Here is a 14656-nt window from a genome sequence, read left to right as displayed (position 1 = left end):
GCACATTTGGGGAATATTTGCCTGGAACCTTAAACATTCGTCCCTAATGCATAATACGCCCAAAACCGCTAGCAGCTGTTGTTTCGCATTGGAACACTCTTTATATAGTGATTCAAAGCCGATTATCTAAGGCACGATTTCGTGAAATATTGAAACATTACATTATTATTTAATCCCTAATTATTAGAGACGTTATTGTAAAAGTCCTATTTATTTGCGATTGTGACCTTACTGCAAAATTTCGCGGTCGCCTGTAGAGGCTTCATGGCTTGCCGAAGAGGGGCACATACTGGAAATTATTACCTGTAACCTTACTAAAATACGCCCCTAATATACATTAATGCGTCCACAAGCGGTCACAGTAGTACTTTTGCCTGGGAACATTCTTTTGAAGGCAGTGATATGGAGCCAAGATTCTCCGGTGCAAGATTTTGCCATCAAGGGCCGCCGCGAAGCATTGAAAGGTTTCATTCTTTAAGAACCCAATTATTTGCGACAGTATTGGAAAAATTTGGCGGCGCCCTTGTAGAGGTTTTATGGCTCCCCGAGGAGGCGCTTTTTCTTCTTCTTCTTCTTTTTTTGTGAATTACTTTAAAAAAAAAAAAAAAACTTTTTTCCTCTTTCTGGAGACATCCCCCCCCCCCCAGGTGCCGCGACATCCTGCAGGATGTCGCGGCACCCAGTTTGAAACCCCTCGTACAATTAAAGCCCTCATCCCCTCATATGCAAACATATCGGATCGGGATTATTTCAAAAATTTTCAATTGGGCCTTGCAGACGCGTCAAGTTTATAACCCTCTTCTTTTTAGCATCTAGGGTTCCGCATCAGATTTACCATGTCGCAATGGCGAGGGGGCCGTACGACGTCAGGGCCCCCGAAGGGATTTACAACTATCCATGAAAGGGGATGAGGGCGAGTTCATGATCATATTATGTCTCACAGCCGAACGCACATAAAAGGCTATATGGGACTTTTCAGCGGAAAATGCTCGAAATGGAACTCCTTTCGACAAAAGTATTAGAAGCATCAAGTGGGGGGAGGGGGTGATGAAACAAATAGAAAATTCGCACGCATACAGGATGCCCCCCCCCCTTTCCAAAACTGAAGCGCCACTAGGTTTGCAAAAAAACAGAAGGTGTACAGTTTTGAGCGCGCAACAAATAAATCTTTTTTTTTTTGACAAACAACGATCCAAAAGGTTTGTGAGCACAAAAGAAAAAGAAAAGAAAAGAAATACAAAAGCGCACACATTCAAATGTGAAAAAAAAAAAGCGCACTGGGTCGACGGTGCAAATAAAATAAACAAAGTCACGCGAGTTTGACGGCGCAAGAAAAAAAAAAGAAAAAAGACGGGCCAGTCCGCGCCTGTTTTAAAACCTCCAAAAGTTTCTTCTCCAACTTATAAAAAACTCAGAGCCGATTTAAACCGGTCTCGTAATCAAAACTGTAACTGTAACTAAAAGTGGATGTCGCTTCGTTATTTACATTTCGTGCTACTAATATTTTGACACGTAAATGTGTTCATAATGGTAAAATTAAGATAAATATGTAGTTTAAGTTATTACTAATTTTTTAATAAATGGCTGCCCCTCCTGTAAGTAGTAGAAATCGTTGTTTCATTGCTTTATTGTTGTATCATTTCAAATTTCATTATTGCTTATGATTCCTGTGGCTTATATTTAGTTATTTCAAAAAATATTTTTTTTTTCATTTGATTGTGAAAACAGTTTCTCCATTTTCTTCTTTACCGATATTTGTTACTAACTTCGTTTTGAAAAAATGACTTGTGTAAAGTGCATGATTTTTTTTTTATTTTAATGAATTCTTTTTACATACGTTTTCCGGCATTGTTATAAATAATCATTACAACGTAAGTATGGCTTAAAGAATAAAGCTTTTATTTACTGAAAACCAAGCTAGATAAATTAACTAAGCTTTCTTTAAACATAAAATGACAAAAGAACAAAAGCTATTGTTGCCAATTAATTTAGTTAAAATCAGTATTGCCAAATAGCGTAAACAAGTATTATATTACATTCACCCCCTCCTAATTAATTTTTACAGTCTGTAACAAGATTGTAGCTCTCAGCCTGTTACATAGTCGGCCAGATAGGATGGTTGGCGCCTTTCTCTGGTAGAGCGAAAGACAACTTCATCATTCATTGATTCTGCGAAACTGTTGTGTGGCGTTCCTTTATGATATTCTGGAGAGCTGAGCGATAATGAAGATTTTTCCAATGTAGTATGTTGGGTCGCCTCTTCTGGTAGATCATCAGTCGGTTTGATATTCTGACGAAGTGGGGAAAGATGATTCGACTCATCGTCGCAAGTAGAGTCCTCATCCCCTCTTGGAGCTAAGTGTCTTAAAGAAACAGTGGTTTCGCGTCCGTCAGGATATTTTACATGAGCGTACTCAGGATTTGCTTCAATAAGCTGGACTTCTTGCACAACTGGCTCATACTTGTTGGCTCTTGCATGGTTTTTCAAAAGAACAGGACCAGGGCGGGAGAGCCAAGTAGGCAAAGACCGACCGTTGAATGATCTTCGGGCATGAATGAAAAGACGTTCGTGAGGTGTTGAGTTGGTGGCAGTGCACAGCAGAGAGCGAATTGAATGTAGTGCTTGCTGCAATACCTCCTCCCAACGTTCTATTGCAATATTTTTTTGATTTAACAGCAAGTTGTATGGTTTTCCAAATTATACCATTGTACCTTTCAACTTGACCATTACCTTGAGGGTTGTATGCCGTAGTACGGCTTGTAGCAATACCAAGCGAGGTCAAGAAGCTTTTCAGTTCACTGGACATAAATGATGACCCTCTATCCGTATGTATATAGGCAGGCATTCCGAAAACCGAGAAAAGGTTCTGGAGATGTGAAATAACTGTGGCAGCAGATACATCCGAACATGGAAACGCAAAAGGAAACCTGGTGAACTCATCCACAACCGTAAGGAGGAAACGGTTCCTTGATACAGCTGGTAAAGGTCCTTTGAAATCAATATTTAACCTTTCAAAAGGAGAAGTTGCTTTTATCAACTTGCCTTCGTCCCTGCAAAAACGAGGCTTTACTTCATTACAACATTTGCATGAGTTTATAACTCTTTTGATGTCTTCTAGAGAAAAAGGTAAGTTCTTTGCTCGCACCCAATGGTACATTCTCGTAATGCCAGGATGGCACAAAGAGTCATGCAACATATTCAAATCTACTTGAGGAACAGAGGCACCACTTACTCGCGAAAGAGCGTCGGCTGTTGCATTTTTGTTACCAGGTCGATAGATGATGTCATATTTAAAACATCCCAGTTCCAGTCTCCAACGCATAATCTTTTCATTTTTTATCTTACTATTATGATGCTGATCAAAAATAAAAGCAACTGATTTCTGATCAGTAAAAATCTCGAAGTGTCTACCGATCAGGTAATGTCGCCATGTTCTCAAAGACTCTACAATAGCATATGCCTCCTTTTCAATGATGGCATGCTTTCTTTCTGATGGGCTGAGGGTTCTGGAGAAGAATGCAATAGGTCGATTTGCTTGACTAAGTGTAGCCGAGATTGCGAATTCAGAGGCATCTGTTTCAACTCTGAACGGAATTTTATCCTCGATTGCAGCTAGTGAGGCATTGGTAATATCAGATTTTAGAGAGTTGAAAGCTGTCACAGCTTCCTTGGATAAAGGAAAAGGTCCATTGCTCAAGAGAGGGCGTATTTTTTCTGAGAAGCTGGCGATCCAGCGAGAGTAATGAGCGAACATCCCTAGAGCTCGCTGTAAAGAGGCCGTGTCTCTGGGCACAGGCATATCCATTAAGGGAGCCAATCTATCACGATCAGGTTTAATCTCCTTATTGCAAATGGTATAACCTAGTAACTTGATACATTTCACCGAGTATTGGGACTTTTCTTCATTTAGGGTTAAGTTGTACTTCTTTACTGCAGCTAAAAATCTCTGTAGGTTGTTATCATGTTCAGTTTGAGTTTTACCACAGACCGTTACATCATCTAAATAGGGGTAAACACCGTCTAGTTTTTCATTTGCGATAATCATATCAATTGTCCTCTGAAAACTGGCTACACCATTAGTGACCCCAAAAGGAACACGCAAGAATTGATAGAGTTTCCCACTCGCTTCGAAGGCAGTATACTGCTTCTCAGAGTCCTTGATTGGTACCTGATGGTAGGCGCTCCTCAGATCTATTGTGCTGAAGATTTCATATTTAGAGATTTCGGAAATTAATTCTTCAATCCTTGGGAGAGGGTAAGCGTCCAGAAGGGTAAACTTATTTATGGTTTGTGAGTAGTCTATTACCATGCGATTCTTATGAGTGTCTCCTTTGACAACAAATGCTTGAGCTCGCCAAGGGGAGTTACTGGGTTCTATAACGCCTTCGCTCATGAGCTTAATTATTTCAGAAGCAATGAACTGCTTGTCTTCATTGGTTTGCCTCCTGGGCTTAGTAGCGATAGGTTTACAGTCGGGTGTAAGGTTTGAAAACAACGAAACAGGTGGGACTAAGGCTACGGCCAGGGAGCATATACGTAAAGGAGGTCTCTCTCCTCTAAAGTCAATCTCTACCGACGAATGATCACTTAATACGTTGTGACCTACTAAAAAGTCTACACACAAGTTTCGCATGACTAATGCCTCCACATTGTTGTATTTATGACCTTGCATTTTGACTGAAACAGTACAACAACCAGAAACTTCCGTGGTCAACGACGAATTCGCCATGGTTATTTTTCCATAGTAAGGATTCACTTCTGCGCGGCATCTCTGAACATGCAACGCATTGATAAAACTTAAAGAGCTCCCAGTGTCTATCAGTGCATTTAGCTTCACTCCATTAATTTCCACTTGAGTGACCGATTTTTGAAGGCAATGGGGGAAGACAGAAGCAGAAGCGAGGAGGTAGGACGAAGCACTGGATTGTGGTGATTTGCCTTGTTGAAATGGGGAGGACTTACATGATCTCTGGAAATGTCCTTTTTTTCCACAATTTCGACATATCGAATCCTTTGCTGGGCAAGCACTCCGAGGGTGATAGTCATTCCCACAGAAATAACACCTCTTTGAGCGATTTGGGGTAACTGCTGCAAGCTGATGAGCATCGTCATCTTTAGAGCTCTCCGTAGTTGCCCCAGTTGTACAAGGGTTTTGTAAGAGGTAAGAAGCTGAGTGATGCTCAGCCAGCTCCAGAGCTCTGGCTTGATCAAACGCATTCTCCAGGGTGACAATGGAGTTCTCCAGCAGTCTTTCGCGAATGCGCGAGTTCTTGAGGCCACGAATGAAGGCATCTCTGACATACTCGCTTTTGTTCTGTTCTGCATTGACAGCTTTGAAACTACAGTCCTTGCTAAGTTGCTTGAGTGCTTGAAGGTATTCCTGTACTGACTCACCACTCTGCTGAGCTCTTGATGCCAGGCAGTGTCTCGCAAAAATTTCATTGCGCTTTGTTATGTACAAAGCATCTAAGACTGCTATGGCATCTGTATACTTTGTGCAATCATTGATATACATATAAACTGTTGCAGAGACATAATTGCATAATAGGGAAAGCTTGTTACCGTCTTGGATGTCCTTAATTTGCGAAATGAAGTTAGAAAAGGTTTGGCACCAGTGCTTCCACTTTGCCTCTGCGCCAACGCTTGTGGGATCCACGTCAAACCTTTCCGGTTTTAGTAATTGCTCCATTTAGTTGCTTGCTCAAATGTTATCAGTAAATAAAATTGTTATAAATAATCATTACAACGTAAGTATGGCTTAAAGAATAAAGCTTTTATTTACTGAAAACCAAGCTAGATAAATTAACTAAGCTTTCTTTAAACATAAAATGACAAAAGAACAAAAGCTATTGTTGCCAATTAATTTAGTTAAAATCAGTATTGCCAAATAGCGTAAACAAGTATTATATTACAGGCATATTAAGTAAAAATATGTTCAAGTAAAAAATATCACCTAAAAATGTTTCTTCTTAATATAGTTGTCTAATTTAGGATTGGTAGAGGCCGAGGTTTTTTTAGTTTAAACGTTTGTCTTCCCCTCTCCTTATTTTGGCCTTGTACCTTTCCAAAAACTTGCATTTGATGTAGGAGGTTACCTCCTCTATCCTAAGCAATAAATAAATAATTTTCAAAAGTGTAAACTATATTTAATGCAAAATATAATTTCCAATAAAAATTGGAATTAAAATCTTTCTTAGTGTCTTTCCTGTACTGCCTTGGGCTTTCTTTATTTCAGTGTATTTCTATTCTATTGTAATTAGTTTTCTATGTGTGTGATTCTACTATGGTAAGTGCTCGCGCCTTAGGGTTATGACTTAAAAAGTATTTGTTCCTGTGGTTGCAATTCATGAACCTTTGTCTTGATTCTTAAAAAACTGATATTGTACTTGTCATTAAAAGATGATAAGATTATAAGATGCTGTAGCAAGGAGCTGCTAAAAAAGTTGGACCTCATTATCATTCCTGATAAAAGAAAAATCAAATTTGATGATCTTTACTTAAAATTATGCGTGAGAACCTGGGGAAGAAATCTTCAATCCCCTGTTCTCTGTAATATTTCTCAGTGTGGCTGGGTCTTAGTGCAGTGATTGAACCACAGAACTTGGAGAAACATTGGGAATTTTGAGGATAAACAAGTTTCTCTGGGGGGGGGGGGACAAAGGGTGCAAATTCAATGGAAGTTTCAACAGAAAACAGCCAAATTAGACCCACCTTAAATGTAAATACAATTATTTCTCAAAGCCGTGATGGGGAGGGGGGGGATGAACCACCCTGACCCCCTAAATGACGGGCCAAGTCAGGCGGCAGTGGCAGCAAATCGAGTACAACTCACCACTCTACCCAATCAACGAACCAATTTGGGTGTGATTCATTATGCTGAAGGTCTTTAAATTCTGACTTTATATCAAATATTCTTGATCTGATTGTTTTTGCTATGAAAACCTTCTGAGTTTTCATGCTGGCAATAGTTTCTTGCAGCCTCTGTCACAAGTTTTCCACATTTCTTTACCGATTGAGTGTGGTATCAAATATTCAAATTATGGCAGAGCTTTGACTTTCAATGAAGTTCAATCCCTTCTCTTCGCATAATTGACAATGATAGTAGTCTGTGACTGAAAAATTGATTAATGAAAGCTTGAAGAATCTAATGTGATATACTACTGGCGGCTCACAAGTTTTGCTCATCTCTCTACCGATTGAGTGTGATATCAAATACTCGAGTTGTGGCTGGACATTGGCTTTCAAAGCATGTTAAACATCTGTTTTAATGCTTTACCAATTTTTCCATTATGTTAAAAAAACTCAGAACTCACTGTGTGTAGGTAGCAGCAAGTCGAGTTCTCTCCCCCTCTAAAGCCTACCCAATTTGTGTGTGATTTTTCTGTTGAAGGAAATTTCATATTTTCGTTGAAACTTCCATACCTTGAGCACAGAAAAATTTCAACAAGTGATCCAGAATTAGCTGTTAAGAATTCCTGAGTTCTCAATTATTCCATACTGTTAACTGTGCTAACTGGGTGATAGGACTTCATGTTTCCCAAATTAGTCCGACAAGCATAAAACAAACACTAGAAAAACTGTAGCTCCTGTTTGGTTTGGTATTAAGATGCATTACACCGTGAAAGATGGTCCGAAGCATATACTAAAGGTCATTCAAACAATAAGACATTTTCCGAATAACATAAAAAAAAATCCTTGATCCCGTCATTCATAGAAATTCACTCTTTTTTCATCCAGCGAATATGATGTGGGCATGATATTGGACTATGCACAGCACATTGGAGAATTAGGCAACAGGAGAATACTGAAAGTGAAATGAGCCACCAGTAGTACGTCACGTTAGATTTTTCAAGCTTTCTTCGATTAATTTTCAAGCCCTGATTATCCTGAACTTATTGACCGACTCAAGCGTAAGCTGATATCGCTACCATTGCTGTCAAATATGGCAATAAAAGACTTTGGACGTTATTGAAAGTCAAAGCCTTGCCATAACTTGATAGGGCAATTCCACCGTTACGGACGTAACAATCACAGACTTAAAACACTTATAATTTCAATTTGGTTTCATAAAAAGCTACAATTTCTTTTTCTGTTGCATAGTTTGGTGTTATTAATGCTATCAAAAATTTGGGTGCAGATTGCTTTATAACAAAATGTAACAAAAATTAAAAACTGCCTGTTATGGACGTAACTCAGAAAACAGCAAAATGTATACATTGTCATACAATTGCCAATATTCCTGTGAATTATTCATAGATTTCTAAAATTTTCTTTGAAATACTTGTTTTAGAGATTTCAAGCTTTCTAAAACCATAAAGTTTTCATGGATATTGTTTGTAAAATTTATGATAGAAATTTATATATTTGTTACGGACGTAACATGTCTGATATGCTAATTGCACAAAGTAAATAAAAGCTTATGTATACTAATAATTTTCGTTAAGAAAGTGTAATGGTCTAGATTAACACATTGTTTTGACCCTTTAAGTTATACTTTAATAGTTTTTAAAGATTTGGGGAAGTAATGAGCAGCCCTCGTGCATATGCCGCCATGTAAACAAATATAAAATATAAATTGGTGCGTCATAAAAAGTAAAATTATCCAAGGGGAAATTAAGCAAAACAAAAGTGGAATTATTCAGTTAAATTTTTTAACATGGAGGGAGAGGGGGGGGGGGGGCTTCTACAAGGGTGTACTTTAACAGTTTGAGAATTTTTTATGATTTTCTCTATCTCTCAACAAACATATTAACTGCCAAATTTCTTTTAAAGTTAACCTTTGTTTTTGATCGTTTTTTAATAGAATTGGCACGTTTTTGCCAAAGGTGGAAAAAAGTGTTCGAAACTGACTTCGGAAAAATGCATTTTGGCCAACATTTGCCTAAGTAACCTAAATCTTGCTTCAAAACTAAATGTGCTTTATCTGAGGATCAGATGTAGCTAGTTTAATATTTAGTACTTTTAACTCTAATCTAATTATGCTTTTTAATTTAATTTTTAAAACTATAAAATATTCAACGCATGAATGAAACAGCAATCTAAGTTTTATTTTTTTTGTAGAGCCTAAAAAGCAATAAAAAGTAACTCAGTAACTTTGGTTTTAAACTATTAAACAGGACAAATTTTTGTCTCTAAGTTAGTTTTCAAATAAAAAGTAAAATCAATTTGGTATGCTTTCAGAATCATAGAAGTTTGAAGAGAAAAACCTATAATTAATATCTGTAATATAAATGTTTTTGAAAAAAAAAAAAAACTATTTGAAAATTACACACAAAATGCTTCAGATTTCATCTCGTTAAATGATCAAGTAATTTTCACAAAAAATCTACTTGGAAAACTAATTTTTTGTGTCATAGTGCATTGATGAAGCAAAGTTTGAGAAATTAAGGAACCCTCTAGAATATTTTTATGCAGGTTATTAAGCGTTAATTGCTAATCTAGAATTATTAACACCAATTGAATTTATTGCATGATTTGGAGGACAAAAAATCTTACATTGAGAGGAACACCTCAGAGCAACAGTAGGATATCTTAGTGTTATTCCTAGGATTAGATGTCTTAATGTTGCTCTGAGGCAACGATGTGTATATTTCAATAATTTTAAAAAATGAAATTAAATATCCACTAATATTTATAAAATTTTGAAAATCACAGTATCAGAAGTTTTGTTATATCATATTACATGTCATACCCTATATTTTCATTGCCCATCGTGTACTTTTTTTCTTTTTAATTGGAAATATACATGTGTTATGGACGTAACGTACTGCTTTTTGTTACGACCGTAACATAAAATGTTACGTCTGAAACGCCATTTTTTTAAAAACCAAAGAAATTCTAATGTTTTAAACTATGGTAAGCAATTACTCTGATGAAATGCTAAAAGGACAAAAAAGGATTTCTTTTAATTTTGATTTTTTAAGAAGTAACAACTTTTGCTAAATTTTTGTTACGGACGTAACATTAAACTTCATTTTTTTAAAATTTAAATTGCCTAATTTTATTTTGTAAAAAAAAAAAAAAATAAATGCATGTTATTATAGTATTATGTTAATAGTTTAAGCTGTACTGCAATTAATTTTGTTTATTTTTATTTTGCTATTAGAAATAAGCGTTTGAAAATGGGGTATTTTTTTCTGATTGTTTTGAAGACCCGACTATCATACTTCCAACTAGGAAAAAAATTTATTATTTAATTTTTATTAAAAAAGCAATGCAATATTCTGAAAATACACATTTCAAGCTTTACAATGATGTATAATATAGCAAAATAACTGCAATATGAAATTTTGACCTACTGGTTTCACTTTTCATGGAATTGCCCTTGCCATAACTTGAATATTTGATATTGAGTATTTGATGTTGATTGATTTGGTAGGGTAGTGAACTGGACACCACTTGCTGCTATCCCACTCTGATCAGGTCCGTCATTTAAAGGGTCAAGAAGAGGTGGAGGGGGGTCCCCCCCCCATGGCTCTGAGAAATAAATCTGTATTTACATTAGGGAGGGCGTGATTTTTGCTGCTTTGCTGTTGCAACTTCCATTGAATTTGCATCCCCTGACCCCCTTACACCCCAACCCGGAAAAGTTTGAATTTGACGATCCTGCATGTCCCGAGGAGCCATTTCAGCATAAGAGAGATGTATGTAAGACATTAAAATGGATGTTTAGTAGTTTGTTGTTATAGCTTTTTATCAGCTTAAGAGTTTTTGAAATAATAGAACTAATAATAAATGGTATTTTAAGGCTTTCTGCACAAATTCAAATGATCAACAATGTGCCCCCAAGTTTTTTTCTATACATTTCGGTAACTATAAAGTAATTTTTTATACTATTAAAGATGAAGTAAATTATTTGAAAAATATATACGTCTTTAAAAATTGCTGTTTTTTTTCTTTTCAATTCTCTCTCAACTTAAGGGCTCTTGTGCGGTTTCAATTTTTTAAAAATAATTCTTAAATTATTTTCCCCATTGTTAGGATGCTAATGTGCAAGTTTTCCACGCTATTAGAAGTTGATTAGAAAAAAAAATGTGTTTTTCGACCCACCCTAAGGTACATACTCTGGAATAATTGCTCACGGTATGTTGTGTGCTGGATATTGTTTCTATCTGAAAAGGATTGTGTAGAGTCAAGAAAGTCTGATGTAAATAATGTTGATTCAGACGGATAGGTTCCATTTGTAAGAGCAAGAAACCCAACAAGTATGGCGTACCGTCCTATCAGAACTCATGCAAAAGAACAAAATTTGAATTAAAGATGTCAAAATTCGATTAAAGATAAGTGTCTAAGCAATGCTAGTTCATATAATAGGATATTATTATGAATGGGTTAAGATGCTATTGGTGAGATTAGTTTATATTCTTGTACAAGCTATGTTCAACATTAGATTTTCTTCAAGAAACCTGAGTGAGCATACTCCATTACAAAATTGGGAAATATTTTATCTTTTGCAATGTTTAATGGAATTCCCATGCTGTATATGATCTCATTTTGTACACCTTCATTCCTAAATGTACAATAGTACCTACTGTAAATACTGTGTGCTTTCATCTCAAACACGGCAGGAAGCCTGATTTTGATGGATGGTATTTTGAAATTACAACCATGAACTCTATTTTTAAGATGTATTATTACAATTGTTTTAATAGATAAAGGCCTAGTACTTTTCTTGTGTGAAGTGTGAAAAAAAAAAAAAAAAAAAAAAAAGAGAACTGTGTATCAGAAATATATAAATATTTGAATCTTAAGCTTATTTCAACTAGTAATATTTTGACTGCTTGAAATGTTAAATTTTAAGAATTTTCAATGTCATTGGTGGGTAATATTTTTTAGTAGTTGAACAAAAGGATTTTTATTTTTTTATTGTATCAAAAAGTTCATTGCATTTTACTGCAGGCTAAACATTTTTTAAAAAGTCATAACCCTATTGTGCCTTTTACTATTCCTCTTTTGTTGAAAGTTTGAGTTTTCCCTATTAAATCCTGCTCTTTGAAGTTTCTTTGCTATAAATTTCTGGACATTGTATCTTTGGCATTAATGAGAGGTATTCTTTTCAGATTGAAATTAAAACTGAAGATATTTCAGTTGAAGAAACTTCAGACAAATCATCAATTATAAAGTTTTGTCAATGGCTTTCCCAGGTATGCTAAGCAAATAGACAATTGTCTTACCTAGGGTTGCAGAGTCAGAATCGTGGAGGTGAGACTGATTTTGGAATAAAGGAGTCGGGGGATAACTGCTTTAAATTTCAAGAGTCTAAGTCGGTCATTTCGTCGGCAACTCGGCCAGGGCTACTGAGTAAGAATTGGAGTGGTAGAGTAGGAGTCAGATTAATTTTGGGGTGAAGGATTAGAGTCAAAAGCTCTAAAACTCCAGGAATCGGAGTAAGTCATTTTCCCTCCCGCTCTGCAGCCCTGTTTTTACCAGATATATTGACAGGATTTTACTCACATACCTAACAAAATCTAAATATTTTCTCCTTATCCTATATCTACAGATGATCCCTATATCTAGTTAACATTTTTTATTTCTAAACTTTTTACACTGCAAATCATTAGAATCTCTCAGAAATATTATGGGCAAAATGAATATTGTACTATATATGGGCAGAATAAATGTTGTATGTACAATATATAGAATGCAAAATGAACACGTAGTAGAATAGAGCAAGTATCAATCTTAAAATAGAGTTTATCTTGCATTTTAATTTTCAATTGCAATTTTTAACAATGTAAAAAAACTTAACATGGAGAATACTATCAATCTTTCTTAGAAACAATGATAATAATTTGAGCTTTTATGTAGGCTTTGAATTGGAAATGTATTAAAATGGGTCTAAGTCTGCTTTCACATTTAATGGTATTTGGTACTTGATATGATTGTCATAATTTTTGTAGTAACTTTATTGGGCAATGGGATGAAATTAGTGATGTTCCGGATATCCGTATCTGTATCCGCGGATATCTGAGGGAAAATAAAGATCTGTATCCGTGTCCGTTACTTTTTTTACGGATCTTAAACGGATCATTTCTATTCTAAAAGATTTTAAATATTTGAATAAAAGATTCTTAAATTCCATTTAAATAGGTTTTATTCCCTATTTAAATTATAAGGTATTTCAGAAGCCAATTTATACTCCCCCCCCCCTGTTGCAAAAAGGAAGGGGAAATAAGTTTTAAAAGTGTGTATCTTTGTGTCTTTTTGTGGCATCGTAGCTTCGTAGCTCCTAAACAGATGAACCGATTTTGATAGTTCATTTTCGTTCAAAAGGTGACTTGATCGAAAGTGTTCTTAGCTTGGCCTCGTTTTTGTGGAACTTTAATTACCGGAGATATTAATTAAAAACCGATTTAACATTTTTCACAGTTATGGTAGTAAAAATTTACCCATACGTTAAAAATATTGACCCTAATTGAAAGAACGAAGTTTTCTGCGTTTGATATTTATTTGAAACTTCCAACTTATATACAGTAGGAGCTATTACCATGTTAAGTAAATTTTAAATGCAATTCTAAGCCTTTATACGCGTGATTAGTAGCGATTTCATAGTCGGAAGATAAGGAGAAAAAGCTCAATGATTTAAAATTTTTACCTGCTGTCAGTTCATATTTGTTAAAAAATGTGTGTTCTGACCCACGAAATTCATCTTAATATGAGGTCGGCTCTCTGCAGGGTTGGCAAAAACCTGGGTTTTTTTAAAAAAGCCCATGGACCCAGGGTTTTTTTGGGTTTTTTTAAATAAAACCCAAAAAAAAAACCCAACTAAAGTTGGGTTTTTTAAAAGAAATGTGGGTTTTTTTTGTCTTTTTTTAAGGAAAATGTGGGGGTACTTGTAGCATATTGTAGCCTAAGTGTATAGATTGTCTTCGGTAAGTGCAAAAATTGTCTTCGGGTAAAAAAAGCTGGAAAACTAGTTAAAATTCAGCATATTCTGAAGAAAAGTATAAAAGACTACAAAACCCAAGAATGGTGAAGTTTCAGATTTTTTTTAGTTTTCATTATTACCAACAGTTAAGGCAAAGTTACTTCTCGAGTGATAAAATCTATTGTTCGTTTTTAATTACTACATTTTTTTTTCGCAGTTTACTTCATTGTATATAATTTTGTTATGCAAAACTACTGTAGAACCTCAAGTAGTTTAAATCAGTTTTTACTGAATTCCAGCTTAATCAACACATTTCTTTGAATTTAATGTTGCCTGTTTTTCTACTTCTGTGTTCTGTGTACAGAGTAAGAAATATTAAACTTTTTCGAAGATAATGAAAATACTGTACATCCTGTTCTGTTTTCTGTTGACCGTTTAAAAAACCTGTTAATTTCTAAAAATATACCTTGTGTTTATTCGAGATTTGTGACATGTTGGTTTGCAGAAAATAATTCACCTGAAAGCCTTTTAACTAGAGTAGTTTCCTCTGTACAATCTACAAATATTGAGAAAATCAGACGAGACAGGACTCAGTCAAGATAATTTGAGTTATTTATTGACCAGTTAAAGAAAAAAGTTAAAAATATTTATTTAAAATCTTTGAAGTATTTTTTAAATGCTGTTAAGTGTTAAGAAATACTATTAAAGTTCAAAAGTCATTTTTTGTGTTCATTGTCTGTGATGAAGAACAAATAAAAAAGAAATTTAAATTATGAAAGTATTTAAAT

The 14656-nt window shown here is 35.2% G+C and overlaps 1 protein-coding gene across 1 annotated transcript in view; it reads left to right on the top strand.

The window, feature by feature from the left end:
- Positions 1-1457: 1457 nt before the first annotated feature.
- Positions 1458-14656, top strand: part of LOC129234615 (protein RER1-like) — a 33014-nt gene continuing 19815 nt past the window's right edge. The window contains exons 1-2 of the mRNA XM_054868648.1: positions 1458-1595; positions 12061-12144. Of these exons, the coding sequence (XP_054724623.1) occupies positions 1581-1595; positions 12061-12144 (99 nt within the window). The 5' untranslated portion in view covers positions 1458-1580. The remainder of the gene's footprint in view (positions 1596-12060; positions 12145-14656) is intronic.

This window comes from Uloborus diversus, chromosome 1 (genome assembly GCF_026930045.1).
Source record: "Uloborus diversus isolate 005 chromosome 1, Udiv.v.3.1, whole genome shotgun sequence".
Taxonomy (NCBI): Eukaryota; Metazoa; Arthropoda; class Arachnida; order Araneae; family Uloboridae; genus Uloborus; species Uloborus diversus.
This window is presented reverse-complemented; position numbering and strand designations above follow the sequence as displayed.